Below are 19,406 nucleotides of genomic sequence, written 5' to 3' on the forward strand. Positions count from 1 at the left end.
TACTGGCTGGACAATAACTAGGCCACATCACTCTATATCTCAAGATTATTCTTCACAACAGCATCTGAAATATGTGAAATTACAATGGATATACAACTACATAAAATGTCATGTCATACGTCATATGTGCAACTGGACTGAACAGCAGTTGGTTTTCTAGACTATGTTACCTATGATAACTTTAACTGTATTGCTTTACCACTGAGTCCCCATTCATTGTCCCCCGCATTGTATGATAACTTTAACAGTATGACCTGCTTTACCACTGAGTCCCCATTCATTGTCCCCCACATTGTATGATAACTTTAACAGTATGACCTGCTTTACCACTGAGTCCCCATTCATTGTCAATGCCGCCCCCTAGCAGCACAAAGTCAACGTTACAGTGTGACTAACTAACGAACGAATGAACTAACTAACTAACGGACGGAGACCGATCCATAGTCCCCCCTTTGGTGGGGGACAAAAATTTAACTGAAACCCCAAAACATATAATAGCTAGGCGGGGTCTGAGAGAATATTTGGAAAAAAGTGCATTTAAAAGTCTATTTCTAGTAAATTTTTCATGAGAATATATCAAAAACTAACTCCTTAGGTCAAGTTAATGTCACCATAAAACAAAATACTTCTAAGGGTAACTTTGGTTCAAACAATGAATAGTTAAAAACAAAGGGAGTGAGCGGAGGAGTACGAAAAAAGTGCATAACTTTCATGAACACTTGAAAGTCATTGCTTTGAACCATTAAATCGTTCCAATGAATATCCCCACTTTACGTCAATGCAGAAAAACAACAGCCACATTCACAAACATTTTATGAATGTGGCTGTTGTTTATCTGCGTTCACGTATGACATGGAGGGAGAAACAAAGACGCAAAAGAAAGGAACACTAGCAAAGAAATCAATATTCATGATTTGACTGTTGAATCGTTTCTGAACTATTTTTTACATGATTCACCTGAGTGACCCATTTTCGGATAAAAACAAGTTAGCACCCCTGTCCGAAGGGTCCCCACTATGATTTCATGCAAGGCCCAGTGGACACATTAGGTGAACTGACCCTTTATAGAACTGGGGTTTGGGCAGGATGCCCTGCTGCACCAGCTGGAAGAGGAGCTGGCCCATGTGGTCCCGTGTGATCTGGCTGCGCTCCAGGGTCGACTCCACCCCCACGCGCACAAAGCTGTGGAGCTGAGAGGCCAGGTCCAGCTCGTCCACACACTGGACAGCCTCCTGCACAAAACACACACAAACATGCACAAGACTGGGTTACTGGGGGGGAGGGGGGGGCGTCCTGGTATCTTAGTGGTCTAAGGTGTGAACCATTTAACTGCAACGTCCTGGTTCAAACCCGGCCCAGGACCATTGTCGTATGTCACCCCCCTCTCTCTTTCTTTCCTAATATATAAAGTGGAAGGAATAAGATCCTAAAGCTATTGCCTGTGGTCTTATCATCCTAGTAATGAAGGAGCAATAAAAGCACCTATGAAGTTCTTTAATTGCGTTGAAGATGATCTCCTGACTGAAATGTTTTTAGCACCTAGGAATATCACACATATAAAAAAGGTCATTATTGATAGTGTCATTTTTGATACAAGTGCAGTAAGTACCACTCACTAGTCTTGCATTAATTGAATCCAGTGCACCTAAACCCACTGAGTTTGGACACCAAGTCAGGCGCCAGGAGTTTCACCTGCTGTAGATCTGCTTGTGAATCCCAGTACCTTGTAATCGTTGATGTGCAGGAACTCGTCGATGATGGACTTCGATTTCCTCTCCATCTCCTCCTCGGAGATGGCGGGTCTGTCTGGAGTCTGGGCCACAGGCTCGGGTTTCACTGTCAATGGGAAATAACAGTCACAACAACGCTGTATCATGTGCCTGTATGTGGTATGATCTACATCTAGTTGTCTGCTCGGGCCAGATTGTCTGTCCAATGCTCATCCTCCCCTGTGATTATTTACCCACACAAACACCAACATGCCCTATTCTTCATTTAATGAAACGTGCTCAAGATGGATATTATGGCTTTGTCCACTGATGAGTCATGACCACACTATATCCTGCTGAGATGATATTGGAGGGAAAACATGTTTGTGCTTTAGGTATGACACAGATCAATGATCTACTTGTGCACATTTAATTAGGTTCCCCATATGTCAGACCGAGTCCTGCAGATATCTCATCTGCCGGCCCACAACACGACCCAGAAAACTCTGCTGGGCCATACAGCACCCATGGGAGTGTAGCCTAATCATACAACCCATTAGTTTAACTGGAATGTCTTCAAGAGATAGATAGGTAGGGTGTGTGTGTGTGTGTGTGTGTGTGCGTGTGTGTTTGAGTGCCACTGGAAATTTCCAGATACCAGGTCCAATGCTTCTACTTCATTGTGCTAATTCTAAAATCTCCTCCCCAACTCCAATGTTTTGAATGAAACCAAATTGAATTAGATGCATTAGATGTACAGTACTGTGCAAAAGTCTTAAGTACATGTAAAAAAATAATTCTGTAAAGCGAAGATGCTTTAAAAAAAATAATGAAATTAAAAATTTCAAAATATAAAAAAAAAGCAGCCGACTGACACAGTAATGCAGAAAACAGAAGAATCTAAGAGAAAATGTATATTAAAAAATCTAGGGTGCCACAGTACACAGTACTGTATATCACAATTTTATGTTTCCACAATTAATAATCATGTAATTTGGTGATATTGAAGAGTTTCTTATATTTTCAATTCCCCAGAAATTCCCAGTGTTTTATATCAAACATTTACATTATGCCTGACAACAACCTTTGAATGTGCGCACCCATGTGACCAAAACTAATGTTAAAATGGAAAAAACGTAGCGACAGAGCAAAGAGGAAAAGAATGGATTGGCCCAACGTTACAGAGGAAAATCCTTCTGCCGAGTCTGAACATGAAAACCTTATTTTAGTTTCTAAAAGTGGATAATCTTCTGTCATTTGGAGATTCTTTGGTTTTAAGCCAGATGACGACATACAAAGACAGATGCTGTGCAAAGTTTGCCTTAGAGTTGTAGCTGCGCCCCAAGGCACTAAAGTAGTAATTATGTGTAATAGCTGAAATTGTGAGATGCCATTCCAAGTATCCCAAGACTTTTGATGCCTATCAGTATCCTTGAATGCCTTAAAAGATACCAAATATCAGTGCGGTACCAATGGGAACAGTTTATGCCAGCATTGTTTGTATGTATGTGCAGCGCTGCACCCCTCACCAGGCTCTCTGACTCTGCTGCGCTCTGGCTCAGTCTTGTCCTCGGTGACGCTGGGTCTCCTGGGCTCGGCCCCCTCTCGCTCCCTGTCTCTGCGCGGCTCCTCGGGGGTTTGGCTCTCCAGCAGCTCCTTGGAACTGCCTCCCCTGACGAAAGGCCCGGGACGTGACGATGGGGCAGAGCTCAGCGGCTTCTCGCTGCGCTCTCGCCCTGCACTGCTGCGACTGGTGGAAAAAAAAACAAAACACAGTCTGTCAGGATTTTATGTCAGAATAGTGATACTAAAATTGTAACACTATTCTTTAACTAGAAGGCACTAGAAGGAGTTAAATTGATTTCTTGACCCTGCAAACATGCCCATATAATTTGGAATCAAGTCTCTATGTCCATTAGTTTCAGTTAAGTTAAGGCTAAAAATTATAATTGTCTAACGGTGGAAATCCCAGATCACCACCAAAATCGAATCAATTGTTCCCTGGCCCAAGGCCTATCTGTCCACCAAATCTCATGGAAATCTGTTCGAAAGTTTTTGCGATATCCGGCTGACAGACTGCCAAACAAACTCCTCCTTGACAGAAGCAACAGTCTCACAGGAGCACAAAGTATGACCCTGATATGCCCCTTTACCTTCCCAGAGTTCTCCTGGAGTCGTAGTCTGGGTTCTGTGCAGGTGGGGTGGAGGGCTGAGATGAGGGAGTGGACTGCAGCGCAGAGTAACGGTTGAGACTGCTGCCACCTGACCGTGACAGTTCTGATAAGGGAAAAAACAAGTGATGAGTATGAGGCAAGAATAACAAATAACAGAAATCACCAGGGAGGAACAAGGGAAGTGATTACGGATTATCAGATTTTGTGTCAATGCATGTGTGTTTGTTTCACCTGAGACACAGAAAATAGTGTAAGCACATTCAGAATAAAACCGTATCTAAGGTGCAGGGCAAACACAAAAGTCAGTGTTGACCAAAAGGAAAAAAGGAGACCTTCACACTAAATCTGTCTCCCAGTGAGCTTCACGCTGGAGCCACAATTTGACCATCACAACTGATTTTCAACATCAAACCGAGTATGTGCTAGTTTGAGGTGGCTGCAAAGGCCAGTAGGCACAGAACGGAGCAACTCAAATCTGAACAGAGACCAGTAACAGCCAATGAGTGCTGTGCAAGATTAAGACAAAATATACAGAGTTTGTAAAGAAAAATACTCCACCTCCATGTTCGGCTTGGTTTGGTGTTGCAGTAGCATGAGCGCTTGTGTTTTTTGCTGGAATGAAGTTTTATATGGTGTGAGAATTTTGCAATCCTAGTCTTTACCTCATTGTCAATTGTGTGTGCCTCTACGACACAAGATGGAAAAAAAAAATCTGGAAAGCTGTTAACTGTGTGATGTCCAATATTTTTTACAGTCTATTCAGTCGTGTAGTGTATCCCCAGCCTTACTTGTGTAACAACTGTCTGTGTCGTCAGTTCATGAGTGTTGCCTTACCGGAGTCGCTGGCCTTCGCTCCTCCACTGCTGCCCTTCATCCAGTTCACTTGAGCCCGTGGGCCCAGCTGGATCTTCTCATCCATCTGAGGCTGCAGAAAGAGAATCTTTTCAGAATTTTTTCTTTTTTTTTGTATTACTGCTTTACTGGACAGTATACAAGGAACACTGACAGCAATAGGAGAATGAGAGAGAGAGAGAGAGAGAGAGAGAGAGAGAGAGAGAGAGAGAGAGAGAGAGAGAGAGAGAGAGAGAGAGAGAGAGAGAGAGAGAGAGAGAAATAGAGCGAGAGAGAGAGGATGACATTTGACAAAAGAAGTGACCCAGACTTGAACCCACAAGTACATGTTTTCCAACCTAACCCAGTGAGCTGCCAGGACGCCCAGCAAGGGGGAGAGATAACAAAAATTAATCCTTGCATATGTGCATATGCAAGTACACACTGAGTATAAAAATCTGCTGACAAAGGATTTCCTGATCCAAGCATCTGAATTGCTCATTACCCACGCTTGCCTTCTTTTTACAAAATTTTTCTGCAACCCAAATTGCTAATTAAGGATGAGTGCCAGGCAAGATAATGTGACTATACATACACCATACCGTATATTACATGAGCTGTCTCTAAATCTTAGTATGATGAATGTCCATCTCTTAGTGTAATGACCAATGCTGAGAGATGCATGGTCCCTCCAGCAGGAGGAGCTCTGAGGAAACCCTGCAGTGCTTCAGACCGCAGTGCCTCATCTATCCAGCAGGGGAACTATGTACTCCTGAACTTAGAAACCTGAATTTAGATCAGATGAGGACAGGGACGGTTTGTGTACATATCCCAGCTATGATGAGCCACAGGATTCAGCTAAGGAGGTGCATTAGTGCCGTGTAAACAGTTAAGCTTCTGTGTACAGAAACTTTCTGTTAAAAGAACAGGAGCACCAGTACTGGAGCTCTTCATTGACATGGAAAACCAGACTGGAAAAACCCATAATGAGCTCGAGACGAACACTCTTAACTTGTCAGGACCTGCACGGGGAGAACAAGCTAACCAATTTATCTAAATTACAATGAAGACTGAAGAAGAATTACAATGAAGGACATCATGCAACCATAATTGCAGACTACAAAGCAGTCTACAGATTCATCGCACGCTTTCAGACACACAATGCCGCAACCAGCATTTTGGCTGTCTTCAAGCAGAGATCAACGATCCAATTTAAGGTCAGGGAACATGTGATTCACCTCCCATCAGGAAACAAGAAATATACATTTTGGTCGTTCCTGCTATCAACACAACATCCAATTTATCTTCGTCTGGAAATAGTTTGCTTCGATAACTCATTTAACAACGTAAACCTAACGATATAGGTATAGTATTGGATTGACAGGCTGTTGGTTGAGAGGGGAGGATGGGGGGAGGGGCAGGTGGCATTTCTGACCTTGGAGATCTTTGGGATCTTGGTGGGGTCGATGGTCCTGCTGTTCTTGGTCATGGGCACAGTGTTCCAGGTCTCCTCTCTCTGCACGCGCTGCTCTCTCTGTTCTCTCTGTTCTCTTGGGTCTAGTGGGCCAAAGACACACATGCACACCATAAACATACACCACAGGAGGGAGAAACATTCTTTAGCCAGAACAAAGGCACTAATTTGTACAGTTACAGTGTGTTCATTTGCTCTGAATGGAAAATCCCTCTGCAATCTATGACCAACTTCTACTTATTGCCTGTATTTTCATGAGTGTATCACTGCAGTCAATCGACCATGGGAGGGACTGACAATCTGAGATTTATCCTGTAACCTTCAGCCCTCGATATTTGATGAAATATTATAGGTCAGTTAACAGATGGGAGGGAGTAGGGGGCTTCCTGTCCACTGTAGGTGCACAATAGTGTCTCTGCAGGCTGTAGGGATAGGATGTCTGCCTGTCGCTGTAGCTGTGCCTATGTGGCTCTAAGCCTTAAAGAGGATTTAGCCCGCGAGCCTGACCTGGCCGTCTCTTGCTGTCCTTGGAGAGCAGCTGTTGGTGCACCTTCCTCTGCTCCTCCTGCTCTTCAATCTTAGCCTCCTTGTGGATCTGCTCAATGGTTTTGGGGCCCTGGTCGGCTCTCCTGGACACCCAGTTGTGCTGCAGGAAAAGGAGAACCGCAATGACACCAGACCCAAGTGAAAATTTAACCTGGAATAATTCTTAATGTTTATTTTAAAGCACTTTGTACAACATGGGTAGAGTTTACCATAGCAGATATATCAATTCAGATATTGGAAGTTGTCAATCACTGAGAACTATCCTAAATTCAAGGGATGCACCGATCAATCAGCCAATGATCATAATTCGCCAGAAGACATTCTAAGTAGGTCATTGGTTATCAGTTTCAACCTCCTGATCACATTCTACATTTGTTATTAAAACACATGCCATTTGACAGTAACTAAATACAGTATTCTTTTTTTTTAACAGACCCATCCGTTCTTTAAGCGGCCTTGCTGGTTTTAATTTCAGTATTGTCAGGAATTGTGGGATTGCCAGGAGTGCGGCGCAGAGAGAATCTTGGTCATTTCACTGTCGGGGTGCAACGATTCACCTATTCGAATCGATGCTCCAGGCTTAATGCCTAAGATAGCGGCATCGATTCAAACAGCTTGTAGCTGGTAAATGTTGTGAGGGAATCACAGCTAAATCGATGCAGGCTTCTCTCTGTTGGAAAAGATATGACACTCTTTTTTTATTCTAGCACCTAATAATGTCACTTACTCAAGTCACGTGTCTCCCGCCCCTCAATCAAAGAAAGCAAACTTTCCCCTCTCCCTTCTGTTCTCCTCTAACCATTGTCAACCGACGGAGAGGAAATATATGACGCACTAAACATCTAGAAATCACAAGTGTAGACCCACTTTGGGTTTCACAATAAAGATGGAAAATAATGTGGCAGTATGCAAAACTTTCAGAGCAGCTGTGAAATATACAGGCAACACTGCTACTCGCACCACATAAAGAGACAACACAGAGTCGCAGTGGGAGAGAAGAGTCCCTGCTTGCCCCTCTTCACCTGCAGCCAGCGGGAGCACTAGCAACAAAAAAGGTTTCACTATGTTCCTCCACGCTCCACTCAATAACAGCGCTGCAGTCAAAATCAATTACTGAAGCCATTGCATATGTAAAGATAGCAGAAAGGCATTATTAATGAACAGAAGCCTGTTTGAAAGGACTATTCTGAGTTGACTGACTTTCATTTTTTACTGTCGACAAATGAGATTCCAAATAGGATGTTTTCAAGGTCATCAAAATGTGAAGGAGTCCATTTTGATGTACTTCTTATCTCTCTCACACATAACTGGATTGATTCATGCCTTAAGATGCTGCTTGCAACCAGTGGTCAAAGTATAACAGCAGTAAAATGGAACTGTTTGCACTATACTGAATGACTCATATTGCACTGTGTCACACCGCATCGTAATGTATCGAGACAGAGCTGAATTGAATTGTATTGAATTGTTGGCTGCTTAAACTGTATCTTAGGTGCATCCAATTTTTTATTCTGTATCAAGATGCGTATCGAATCGGTCTCAGACAGAGAGATACAAACCCCTATTTGACTTTGCTTTTTTCTGGACAGAGCATTTTACAGTGTTTGATTGTTGCATTCATTCACTATTTTCAAATGTTAAAACAGTTGTGAAAGTTCATATATTCATTCCTGGCATGCTATGAATTTCATAGTCTATATGATAACAAACATTTAATGTACTGGATAGTAGTCATAGCCTATGTTGCTTCAATGAAATCCTTTTCATGCACCATTCCTAAGACTAACATCTAATAATTGTATGGATAAAACCTATTTAGAATAAAGAACAATCTGTTCAACACAGTGCCATATTGAAATTTTATACTTGCTTTGCACTTTTACATGCTGTTGTTAGCTGAAAGTCTGGGTAAAATGTCTAATTGCAATTGGTGATCAGAGATCAGCTGATCACACTGCTACAAAATCATTAATCGGACCCAGAAAACCCGATCGGTGCATCCCTTTCAAATATTTTCCTGCAATTGTCTTAACTGGCATTCAAGTGGGTGAAAACAAAACCATTAAAGTGCCTGTAAATATTTTATGACCCATGTCTGGACAAAAGACATACAAGGAAAATGAGTGTCATTTTAAGGACAATGAGCATTCAGGTGTGTTGTATATGTTCAACATTTTATAGAATGTCTTCTCTCTGATGACACATAACTGTGCAGATAACAAATAATCACCACAAGCATGCATATGTGCACACCCACACACTCACCAATCTCAGGTCTATTATGTCTTGTAACATAAACCGTATCCGAGACGATGTCTTCCGCTCCTTGACGATTTTTTCCATCTGATTGAAATACTGATCCATGCGAGGCTGACAGGAGAGAGCAAAAGAGAAGGTTAATCTAAGACTTGGAAGCAATATTCTCTATGTCACTATTCACTCTAGTGGACAGCAGCTTTCAGAGTCACTTTCATTTCCACATTATTTCACTCAATTGACCAATTGTGCATTTTATTACTTGGAGTAGGAGCCCTCCTGACTGCCCGAGACTAAATGGAACATTTTGGGAGGCGGTAGAACAAAAACTGTAATAGCCCACAAAACCAGACCCAAATTCAATGTAATGGCCCAGCGCTAAAACTGCCACATTCAGAACATTACCACATTAGAGAGGATGAAACACATCTGACAGACAAGCTGGAAGTCTCATAACTAGTATCAAAACAGTGCAGAATTCAGTTTTTCAGCCAAAAAAACAAGAAAACCACAAAAAAGAAAGAAAAAAAAAAAAAAATTTAAGAAATGCCCCTTTTTATCCCGTCTGCGCCTGCTCATAATATTCTCCCAGCTGCTCAGAGGGCTTTCCTTTTGCTAGGTGACTGCTAGATGAAATCAGGACCAAACAACACATGACAGTACAGCAGAGAGAGAACATAAAGTCTCAGTTATGTCTCTCCAGGCATCTGAGGTCTCCAACTAGGTCCAGCTGGGAGTCATTGATGTCTACAGGAGAGCCAGCAGAGAGAACAAAGCAGAGCAGGCCACTGAGGGAACATGGGGAATTCCTGTTTCCTCATAACCTACATAGATGCAAATCTCCTCTGCCCCTGGAACCAAATGTAGCCCAGCTGGTCTGGGATCGAATCCCACCAGAACCTTCTCTTTTATGTCTCCCCAAACTGTGCTGCTATCAGCTTTCCTGCTGCATCTGTAAACCAGAATCACTGCACTTGCTAAGTGCAGCCAATGTAAAGGAAGAGAATTGGTCTTGGTGACATTTCAGCGGAGGCACACTGACAACGTTAGTAACCCAAGTACATGAAAAAGAAAGAAAACAATACAAAGGAACGATACTGAGCATAGTGGCCTGCCTAACCTGCCTTTTACTTCCTTTTCAAGCATCTTTAGTACAAGAGACTTACAGACTCACAGTTAACGCTGCTTCAACCATAGAAGAAACACTAAGTTTGTTCTAGGCCTTACCAATGTGCCACTGACCCGCTGAATATGTAATAAACCACTCAAATTTGGCCCTTAGGTTGTGCAAATATCATCATTAATGTACGCATAAAAAATGCACCATAACTGCAAGTGACAGTTTCATCCACACTTCTTCATAATCTCATTCTACATTCAAAAGAAACAAAAGTAAAAAAAAAATCACAAACAGTATTTCATGCTGCTAAATACATTAGACGCTTCCCATCTGAGCCCTGTGCCAACACACTCCTTTTTACTTCCTTAGAAATGATAATGCTGGTCAACATCAAAGCTGCAAACAACAACAAAAAAAATCATGTTGAATATTTTTGCTAAATATTGTGACTGCAATTGTATTGTGGATATAAGGGTCTGGAGTTGAAGATTTTCTCCTCCATTCAACTTCCTTTGCATACCAGGGATTCTGCACAGCACTGGAATATCTTGTTTTGGAGGCCGTCCGAACCACCACTCCTTCTGATAAATAACTGCAGTCTCTTGTGAATTGGAAATTGCAGCGGTCTGCATTCTGATTTTAATATTTTTTAATTAATTGTGCAGCCCTCGACAACATGCAGCTACTATGACACAAATCAGCCTCTAGCCTTAGGCTCAAAACTTTGGATGCAAGTGTGAGTATTAACTACTCCTTTTGTTTGTTGATTGGTCCCCACACGCTGGCTCACCTTGGCTTTCTCAAAGTCGAGGTCCTTGCCGATGGTGGTGAGCAGCCTGCACAGGCACTCCAGGGACTCCTCGTCGTGGTTCTTCAGCAGCTTGACCACACAGTCATGCATGATGGCCTCCGTCAGCATCTTGAGTTTGAAGAGCTCGCCGATGAACTTGATGTTGCCGATGGAGCGCCGGCGGGCCTTGTCCTTGGCCTCCTCCAGCTCTTCCTGCAGACGCTCGCGCTCCGTCGCCTGAGGGGACCGAGGGAATAATGTTCTGTGAATCAAATACCTGCCCAGCAACTGAAAGCAGTGTGTCTGCAGTGTGACCAGCTCCTCATACATATCAACCTAGAATAAAATTATGTGGTTCTATCTATAATATAAATTTCCCTGTGAGGTTTTGCCATAATAGCATTGGATAGAACATAGCTCTAATACTGCCAGAGGTAGGGGTTGAACACACCACGCTAAAAATGTCATGGTACAGCATGGGACTTTGGATTAAAATATTCCACCAAATGGCATTTGTTATGTAAAGCCTTAAGTAATTCATAGAGTACTCACCGATGCAGCAGAGTCCAGCTCTTTCTGCTTCCTCTCGAACACCACATCGTCCACCTTGTCCTTCTCAAACTCCTTCTGGCAGCGGTTGAGCAGCAGCTTGCGGAAGTTCACTGTGGTGCTGGGTTTGTCTGTCATGGGCACTTTGAGCTACACAAGAACAGTAATCAGTAAAAGTATAAGGAGAGGATAAGTGACAAACTGTAAAGCTGTAAAAGGAAAATTCAACAGAGCAGACAATGACTCGGGTGTAAGGCTGCAAGACTGAAGGACATTTTTCTGTCAAGAAGTTCTGAAATTCTTACTCATAAAAATCCCCAAATTAACATGTCAACGAAACCTTTTTCAGACAGGTAAGTTGACAAAAAACGTTTTATTTACAGCGACAGCTTGAAGGAGTAGTTGCAGGGGAAGGGAAGGAAACATTTACAGTCACAAACAGGAGGTGGCCATATTTGTGGGAAAGGAGTGCGTTAGTTATACACTTCCCTCACCCAGATTTTCCAAGCCATTCCAATGATTCAAACCAGCGACCTTTCAAACACAAGCCAGCTTCTCTATACTTCAGGCTACGTAAACCCCCCCCCCCCCCCCCACACACACACTGATCCTCGTGGCGATCAGCTTACCGTGGCGAGGCAGCGGCACATGTTTCCATAGGCCACAGAGAAGCTGGGCTCGTCGATGGCCTTCTCGAAGACGAGGTCAATGACCCCCTTCAGCCTCTCCTCTGTGTCGATGGTCAGGTCCGTCACCTGCTTCATCAGCTGGTGGAACATCTGGGGCGTCAGCTTGTTCAGGATGCTGCGCACCTTCCTGAACAGCTCCTGGGGGGATCCGTCATAAAACGTAGTTAATCAGCGAGGTAAACACTCACCCACGGCCCATTAGTCACTCATTCGCAGGCTATTTTGCACTCGATCCAGACATACTAACTCCTTTGTAAGGCTGGGTATTGTTGGTAATTTTTTGATACAGATACCGTTTCCAATTCAAATTTGATTATAGCACATTTAATGCTCTAAATACTTTTTGCTGATACCTTGCTCTGCTAAATATGCAAGGCCATTTAATTTGCATATGATAAATGATTTACCGTTTGACATTTATACATATCATCTGCTTTTATTTAATGTTCACAGAATCAGACCAATGATTCCTTGCCAATAAAATTAGACATTAACTATAATAAAGTGAGAATACAAAATTTTGAAGCTTTTCAATCCCTTTCAATATTTTTATACCTTAAAATATCGATACCATTAAATGGGACGGTACTGATGGGTGTTGCTTTTTGATACCCAACTCCTGCTTTGTGCATTTATTGTGTGTGTGCATGCGTGTGTGTGTGTGTATTCAGCCCTACCTGTGTTTTCTGTGTCTCTGGGTCCTCTGGGAGGCCCTCCCTCTTCATGCCAGGTTTCCAGGCGTTCTCTGATTTTTTCAGCTGAACGTCGTCATTCACCGACACGTTCATGATGATCTTCCTGGGCGGCGGCCGCCGTGCGCCCATGTTCATCAGCTGGGAACACATTGAAAGAAAAGACACAATACAGCATGTCAACATCCTTAGACACTACAGCTGTCCTTGAATACAAACATTTTGAAATCAGTCAAAATAATTTCTTGTTTACTGCAATTTGTGTGTGTGTGTGTGTGTGGTCATACAGTGTCAATTTATCAGATTTATGTTGTTCATTGGAACACACAATCAATGATGTTCTGACTGTTTGGAAATAAAATAATAGAAGTGAATAAACCGCACACTGCCCTCTACTTGCTGTGATTTTTATTTATTGAACGTTTCAGTTATAATGCGAATAGCCATGCGTTTCAAAGCAAATACCCTGGTAAGACCAGCTGGCAGTCAATCAACAATCAGTTACAAATAAAGAACTCATAGTTTTTTCAAGAAATGCACAAACCGGACCCAACATTTTCACTCATAAATTAACACCAAATGATATCCAATAGACCAGAAAAATACAATCTACGTTGTCACAAATATCAGAATCCATCACAATAGACCAGACAATTAGAAAATATTTACTTACGACAATCAAGTACAAATTACTTCAACAATAGCCTATTGCACTAGAAAAAAAACCCTCATATGTAACTGCAAGACTCAATTTGTCCATCACCAGCATACAATCACTATAACAATAGGCTGAAACTATTGCACTAGAGTTAGTATGACTGTCACACCAAAGACCCAAAGCTGATGACAACCATTGGAGATTTTGCATGCTGAATCAGCCATCGAACAGGTGTGGACTCCCACTGAGGGAGACCAGCTGAAGCAAACTACTTCGAACTGTTTCTGATCCCTGACCGCCAACGCAATTTGATGAATTGTTGGGGAAAGTTTGGACGCTGTGTTTTAGTTCTGATGACATTTTTTTTTTATTTCCCACGACAAACAAGGGCAACAAATGAGCAAACGATTCATCCGCTCCCTACACACCAAGAGCTGCAAGTTATCTATTACACAAGAGGAAATATATTGAGTGTAAAAAGAAAGGTGAGGGGGAATAAGTGTATTAGTTATTATGGTAGCATGAGTGTGTGAGTGTGCACGCTTCTGTGTGTGTGTGTGTGTGTGTGTGTGTGTGTGTGCGTGACTCACTGCAGCGCCTCGTCCCCCGGTCATCTGCCTGCCAAAGTCGGCGAAGGCGGGTGTGAAATCAGGTCCTCTGGATATCACCCTGGAATCCACCACTCGAGATGGCAACTTGTTTTGGTTGATCTGCCCAACGCATTAGATACACAATACATCATCACATGCACACTCATTAAGCATATACAAACACAGACAATGAGCTGAACAGCAGGGGGAGCAGTGATTCCCCAATAACATTGGCAGGAGGGCAAAAGGAGTAGGCCTAATCTCACACTGACATACTATGTGTGTGTCTGTGTGTGTGTGTGTGTGTGTGTGTGTCTGTCTGTGTGTGCATTTCTAACCCAGTGGTCCTGTAAAGGTGACCGATTGCAAATGACCGTGGCACATTACCCCTTTGTTGTTTCATGTATTTTGACTGTACTGGTGATAAATCATGCTTCGTTGATTTAGTGAGCCGGGCAGGGACAGAAGTCAGAACCAGATGTGGAAGGGAAAGAAGGAAGGAAGGATCGCAGGAAGGAGAGAGAGAGAGAGGGAGGGAGGGAGAGAGGGGGGGGGGGGGAGAGAGAGAGAGAGAGAGAGGGTTGTGGGGGAGGAGAGAAGAACAAATCCAGCTCTTTGTCTTTCAGCTGTCCTTGACTTCCTCTCTGCTCTCTTCCAGTGAGAGTTCTCTTTCTCCCACAGAAAAAATGAGACCCTGGGATTGTACATCAACCATTCGCCAGTCTGGTTCTCCTTTTTGGGGAGGTGGGGGGTGGGGCATGTACTACTAACACTGCCAAGTGTGACATAATAGCAATGCGATTTTAATCAAAACAGCATTTCTGCAGGTCATATATACTCCACCCATACGTTATGTGTGGATCGGAGGAATGAACAAAACTCTCTACAGTATATTTGCTCCAGTACACCAATCTAGCAGAGCAAAGTAGGGCAATGTCAAAAATAGAGCCTATATTTGCTCAGAGCAAATAATGAAGTCCCCTGTTTCATAAGAAGGCCCGTTCAAAACAAAACATATATTTCTCACATCTTACGTATGTATTTCTATTTATAGAGCCTAATATTGACTGAAACATTATGGAGGTCATGGCAGAAACATTTTTATCCATTGGCCACAGTGACTGACAGATCCCAAAAATCACCAGCTACTTCCTCATTTTAAAAGCTAACAGGATTTTTTGAGGAGGACTTCCCAATGACGGTTAGTTACCTGCTTAGTTGGCGACAGTGTAGAATACTTTACCAGTCTCAGCCAAAGATTAAAGGTCAGAGTATAACCCTGTGGGGCCAGAGTATGTTCAAACAGCAGGGCTCTGTGCAACAGTGCCAGACACTCACCTTGTCCAGCACAACATCACTGATAGGTGGGAGCCCCTCAGGCTTCTGTATGCAGGCAGGCATGAACTGGAAGCCCAGCAGGAAGTCTCTGTCATACTGCCGCTTCCCATTGGGCTCGGCCAGGTCTGGATCCACCAAGCGGCGTTTGAGAAAGAAGGAAAGAGAGAACGAGGGAAACAGGCCAAGGAATAGAGTGAATGGGTTGGATTTAAATCAGTTACAAAAACAAACATTAACTCATAATGAAACCAATTTAGACAGCAGACAACCATTTCACCATTCTATTTTCCCAGTTAATTGTACTGGGATCTGAACTAAAGAGAAATTAAAAGTTAAAGTTACACCAGGCATGTTTGCACACTGGCGGGTCCAAAGGCAGCAAGGTAACTGTTTGAAAAATTTGAACGTCAATACCCAGAAATCATGTAGCGTAACGTCGGTAAAGCCCACACAGCACGCTCATGTTTACCGGCCGGTCTGCGATCGCTTTATACCAAAGGAAACCAAACAGACTTTAGAGGCAAAAGATCTGACATTAGTGAGTCCAGCTTTCTCTGGACAGAGCGCTCGCTCACTGCTGTTTAGGAGACTTTTTGTATTTTGCTCTCAGATTTCGATTCGTCACTTCCTGTGGGTGGAGAAGTGTCCATACCTGACAGCAGAATTTAATTTGGGCAAATAGGTTAAATCTACTGTATCACAATTAGTGGAGATGGGACGCTCCTCTCTATTGCAGCCCCACTTCGTGATTCAGGATAAGACAGGTGTATTTTTTTTCTTATATAAAAATTTTGCCTGGTGCAGCTTTAAACATGGCAGTACAGAAAATCTACTCCTCCTAACCTTCCATGTCCTGGGCTGCCCCCGTGGAGTTCTCCTTGTCTCCGGGGGTGGCTCCGCTGTCGCTGCTCTCCGTCTCGGAGGTGTGGCCCGCCCCGTTCCTCATGGGCTCCAGCTCGGCTTCACCGTTCTCCTCCGGGGCCGCGGGCTTCTCCTCGGCCTCTGGGCCAGAGACGGGAGCTGGAGCTGGGGCCGGGCCGAAGGCTGACGGCAGGGGAGCAGGGCTGCTGCTCAGTGGAGCCGACTGCAAGGCCTGGTCTCCGACAGCCTGCTCTACTGGCCTGGGCTCGTCCTGTTGGGGAGGCAAGATTCAGTTTCAGATTCATGACTTATTTACCCAGTGTCGGTAAGCATCTGCTCTGCTGAAGTGTCCTTAAGCAAGACATTAAACTCCTAGCAGCTCCACGGATGCTGCAGCTCTCGCTGATCTCCTTGTGGAGGTGGAGGATTCCAAGTGCAATAAAAATAACACTTAATCGCATCATACTGGTCAATGATTGGACCGTGCCTCATATTTAAAAAACTACATTTCAAACAGTAACATCGCAAAAAAATCCACAACATCCAAGGTCAGGCAACATCATCTATATTTATCAGCTGCAGAGCTGTGGAGAGGTCAGCCGCACAGAGAGTGAAATGGATGGAAGCTGGAGGAAAGGAAACTGAAGGATGAGTGAAAAATATGAGTCAAGGAAGGGGAGAGAGGGGTGAGTGAGAGATGATGAAATGCATGATGAGGAGGCAGAATGGGTCAGGTAGAGGTAGGGAAGACGCTGTAGGAGTAACGATGAGATAAAAAAAGACAGGAAAGGGAGTGGAAAAAGAGAAACAGAACCAGGAGGAAGACGGGATGAGAGAGGGACAGAGCCGCTTTCACACACAGAGGGCCGGGTGAGCAATGAAAATGATGGATAACTCCTTGCCGTCGTTCTCGGACGATAACAACACCCCAAAGTCATTCATGTCTGCTTTCCACCACCACACATGTGGAAACATTTTCCATTTGAACTATTGCCCACATAGTGCCTTTCCTCTCTGCATCTCCCTCCCTCTCTTTGGAGACTCTCATTTGAAAAGTCTTACTCCAAAATGAGATACCCACCATTTGAAATATGTGACAAAATCTTACAAAATTATTGCCTGCATCCAAGTAAATCTCATTACGGAATTATATTTTATTTTATCTTGTTATTTTAAGACTTCTGCCAACAGAACACAAACATTTTAATATGTGAGAATGAAATCATCTATACTTTGTAAGTAATACAATTAGGAATGGGACGATATGAAAATTTCGTGTCACGATTATCCTGGCCAAAATAATTGCGATTCACGATATTATCCCGATAATCATCAAAATATGCTTAAAACTCTTAAAATGGCACTAAAACATACTGAAATCACTTTACCTTACATTTTGTTAAGAAACAAATATTTTTATTGCATCATAGGACACATATCTTTTTTTTGTGAACATCCTTTTTAGTGAAAAACAAACGAGGACAGATTCAGACTCTTGCCAACACCCAGCAGGTAATCACAATGAGAGAAAAAAATAAAAAGAATCTACCTATCAACCTGATATCCAAGCATTCACATGGTTCAATCAGTTATGTGTTGTAAATGCACAGTAAATTAATAACTTGTTTTGTTTTCAGATCACATTGTGGCAAATGGCAATTCAAAATAAATCAGGAAATCAATAGGACTGTACGTTAGTGAGCTAGACAGCTTTTTCAAGTCACTCGTGAGGATATTCACGCTCATGTGAGGATATTCACGATTATCTCGATAATGGAAATTCACCAAGATAAAATTATCTTGAGTGTTTTTATCGCAATAAAAGATAAAATCTTATATCCTCCCATCCCTAAATGCAATTCTGTATTTTGGTCCTGAAAATGTAAGTATAGTGATTTTTCAGTTAATACCTCTCCATTGGCTTTAATCTCCTTTTCCTTTCCCCCTCCTCACCCTGCAGCAGGGGCAGCGGCACCTCCTTCTTACCTCACTCTCCTTCTGAAGCGCGTCTCCAACAGGGCTCCCTTCATTTGGTTTCCTCCAGGTCTTTGGTGTGGCAGAAGCAGTCTGACTTACTGCAGGGAAATACAAATGCGAGAGCATGGAGTCACACATAGCCGCTCAGCATGTAACACGACCACAATGGATTCAAAAGTGACATTTGTGTTTAAAAAAACACTGACAGCGAGAAAAAGACCCTTTCTCCAGTATAACCACAAGCTCCAACTGTTAGTCTACACAAAAAATCTGGGTCACACAGTATTGGCAAATAAGTCTGTTGTACCAGATGGGTAGGGTGTGCCACAAAGGACAATACAATGAGTTCCAGAAAGTTCAGAAAATCACAGGAAACCATTTGAAAGTCAATTTAGCAAGGCTGCAATTAACCGTTATTTTCATTATCGATTAACCTATTCTTTTTTTTATCTATTTAGTCTAGAAAATGTCAAACAATGACAAATTACAAGTTACCAGAGAAAGTGATGTCCTAAAATTGCTTACTTGCAAGCCGCCAAAACCCCCGCAAGTATTCATTTTATAGTGATATGAAACTGAGAAAAGCAAGCAAATCTTCTGAAGCTGTAACCAGCAAATATTTGGTATGTTTACTTGATAAATGACAAATGATTAATCTATTATCAAAATTATAATCAATTAATTTTTTGTCAATAGACTAAGAGTTTCAGCACTATAATTGAACATACTTTTTGACTTACAACTTATCTGAGACCGTCTAAATTGTCTTGATGTGATAAACCCTGCGCATCTGCTACTCTGACCAGGTTACAAACAAACGGTAAGAAATGTTTGCAAATACCATTTGACAGAACAGAAATAGAGAGATATACGGAAAAAAAAAATATTCACATGTATAAAAATAGAAAAGTGCTGTGCTAAGATCAGCAATGAATTCTGACTGTGCCTTCATGGAAAATTAAGTGCGTCAGTACAGTCTTTACTCAAGAGCTTATTTGCAGTGTGTGCCGTATTCATGAAACAGCCTAGTTCATGACAGGGTCATGATTTAGTTATGTATACATAATACCATTAAACTTGTCACAAAGTCCTGGTCTCATATAGCCTGAATCTTATTGTAGGCTGGCCCTTCTCCAATAACCACCCAGCCCA

At 42.6% G+C, this 19,406-nt stretch overlaps 1 protein-coding gene across 1 annotated transcript in view; it reads right to left on the reverse strand.

Moving 5' to 3' along the window:
- Positions 1 to 19,406, reverse strand: part of LOC139654811 (eukaryotic translation initiation factor 4 gamma 3-like) — a 62,411-nt gene that overhangs the window by 8,613 nt on the left and 34,392 nt on the right. Inside the window, exons 13-28 of the mRNA XM_071531992.1 lie at positions 18,264 to 18,352; positions 16,260 to 16,548; positions 15,417 to 15,541; positions 14,053 to 14,198; positions 12,816 to 12,975; positions 12,079 to 12,276; positions 11,453 to 11,599; positions 10,901 to 11,137; positions 9,000 to 9,104; positions 6,696 to 6,834; positions 6,150 to 6,271; positions 4,718 to 4,808; positions 3,863 to 3,986; positions 3,239 to 3,459; positions 1,724 to 1,836; positions 1,060 to 1,232 (exon numbers count right to left, since the gene is read on the reverse strand). Of these exons, the coding sequence (XP_071388093.1) occupies positions 1,060 to 1,232; positions 1,724 to 1,836; positions 3,239 to 3,459; positions 3,863 to 3,986; positions 4,718 to 4,808; positions 6,150 to 6,271; positions 6,696 to 6,834; positions 9,000 to 9,104; positions 10,901 to 11,137; positions 11,453 to 11,599; positions 12,079 to 12,276; positions 12,816 to 12,975; positions 14,053 to 14,198; positions 15,417 to 15,541; positions 16,260 to 16,548; positions 18,264 to 18,352 (2,479 nt within the window). The remainder of the gene's footprint in view (positions 1 to 1,059; positions 1,233 to 1,723; positions 1,837 to 3,238; positions 3,460 to 3,862; positions 3,987 to 4,717; positions 4,809 to 6,149; positions 6,272 to 6,695; positions 6,835 to 8,999; positions 9,105 to 10,900; positions 11,138 to 11,452; positions 11,600 to 12,078; positions 12,277 to 12,815; positions 12,976 to 14,052; positions 14,199 to 15,416; positions 15,542 to 16,259; positions 16,549 to 18,263; positions 18,353 to 19,406) is intronic.

This window comes from Centroberyx affinis, unplaced genomic scaffold (assembly GCF_046629955.1).
Source record: "Centroberyx affinis isolate AG114_WGS23_722 - 3 ecotype Tasmania unplaced genomic scaffold, CSIRO-AGI_Caff_v1 ptg002153l_1, whole genome shotgun sequence".
Taxonomy (NCBI): domain Eukaryota; kingdom Metazoa; phylum Chordata; class Actinopteri; order Beryciformes; family Berycidae; genus Centroberyx; species Centroberyx affinis.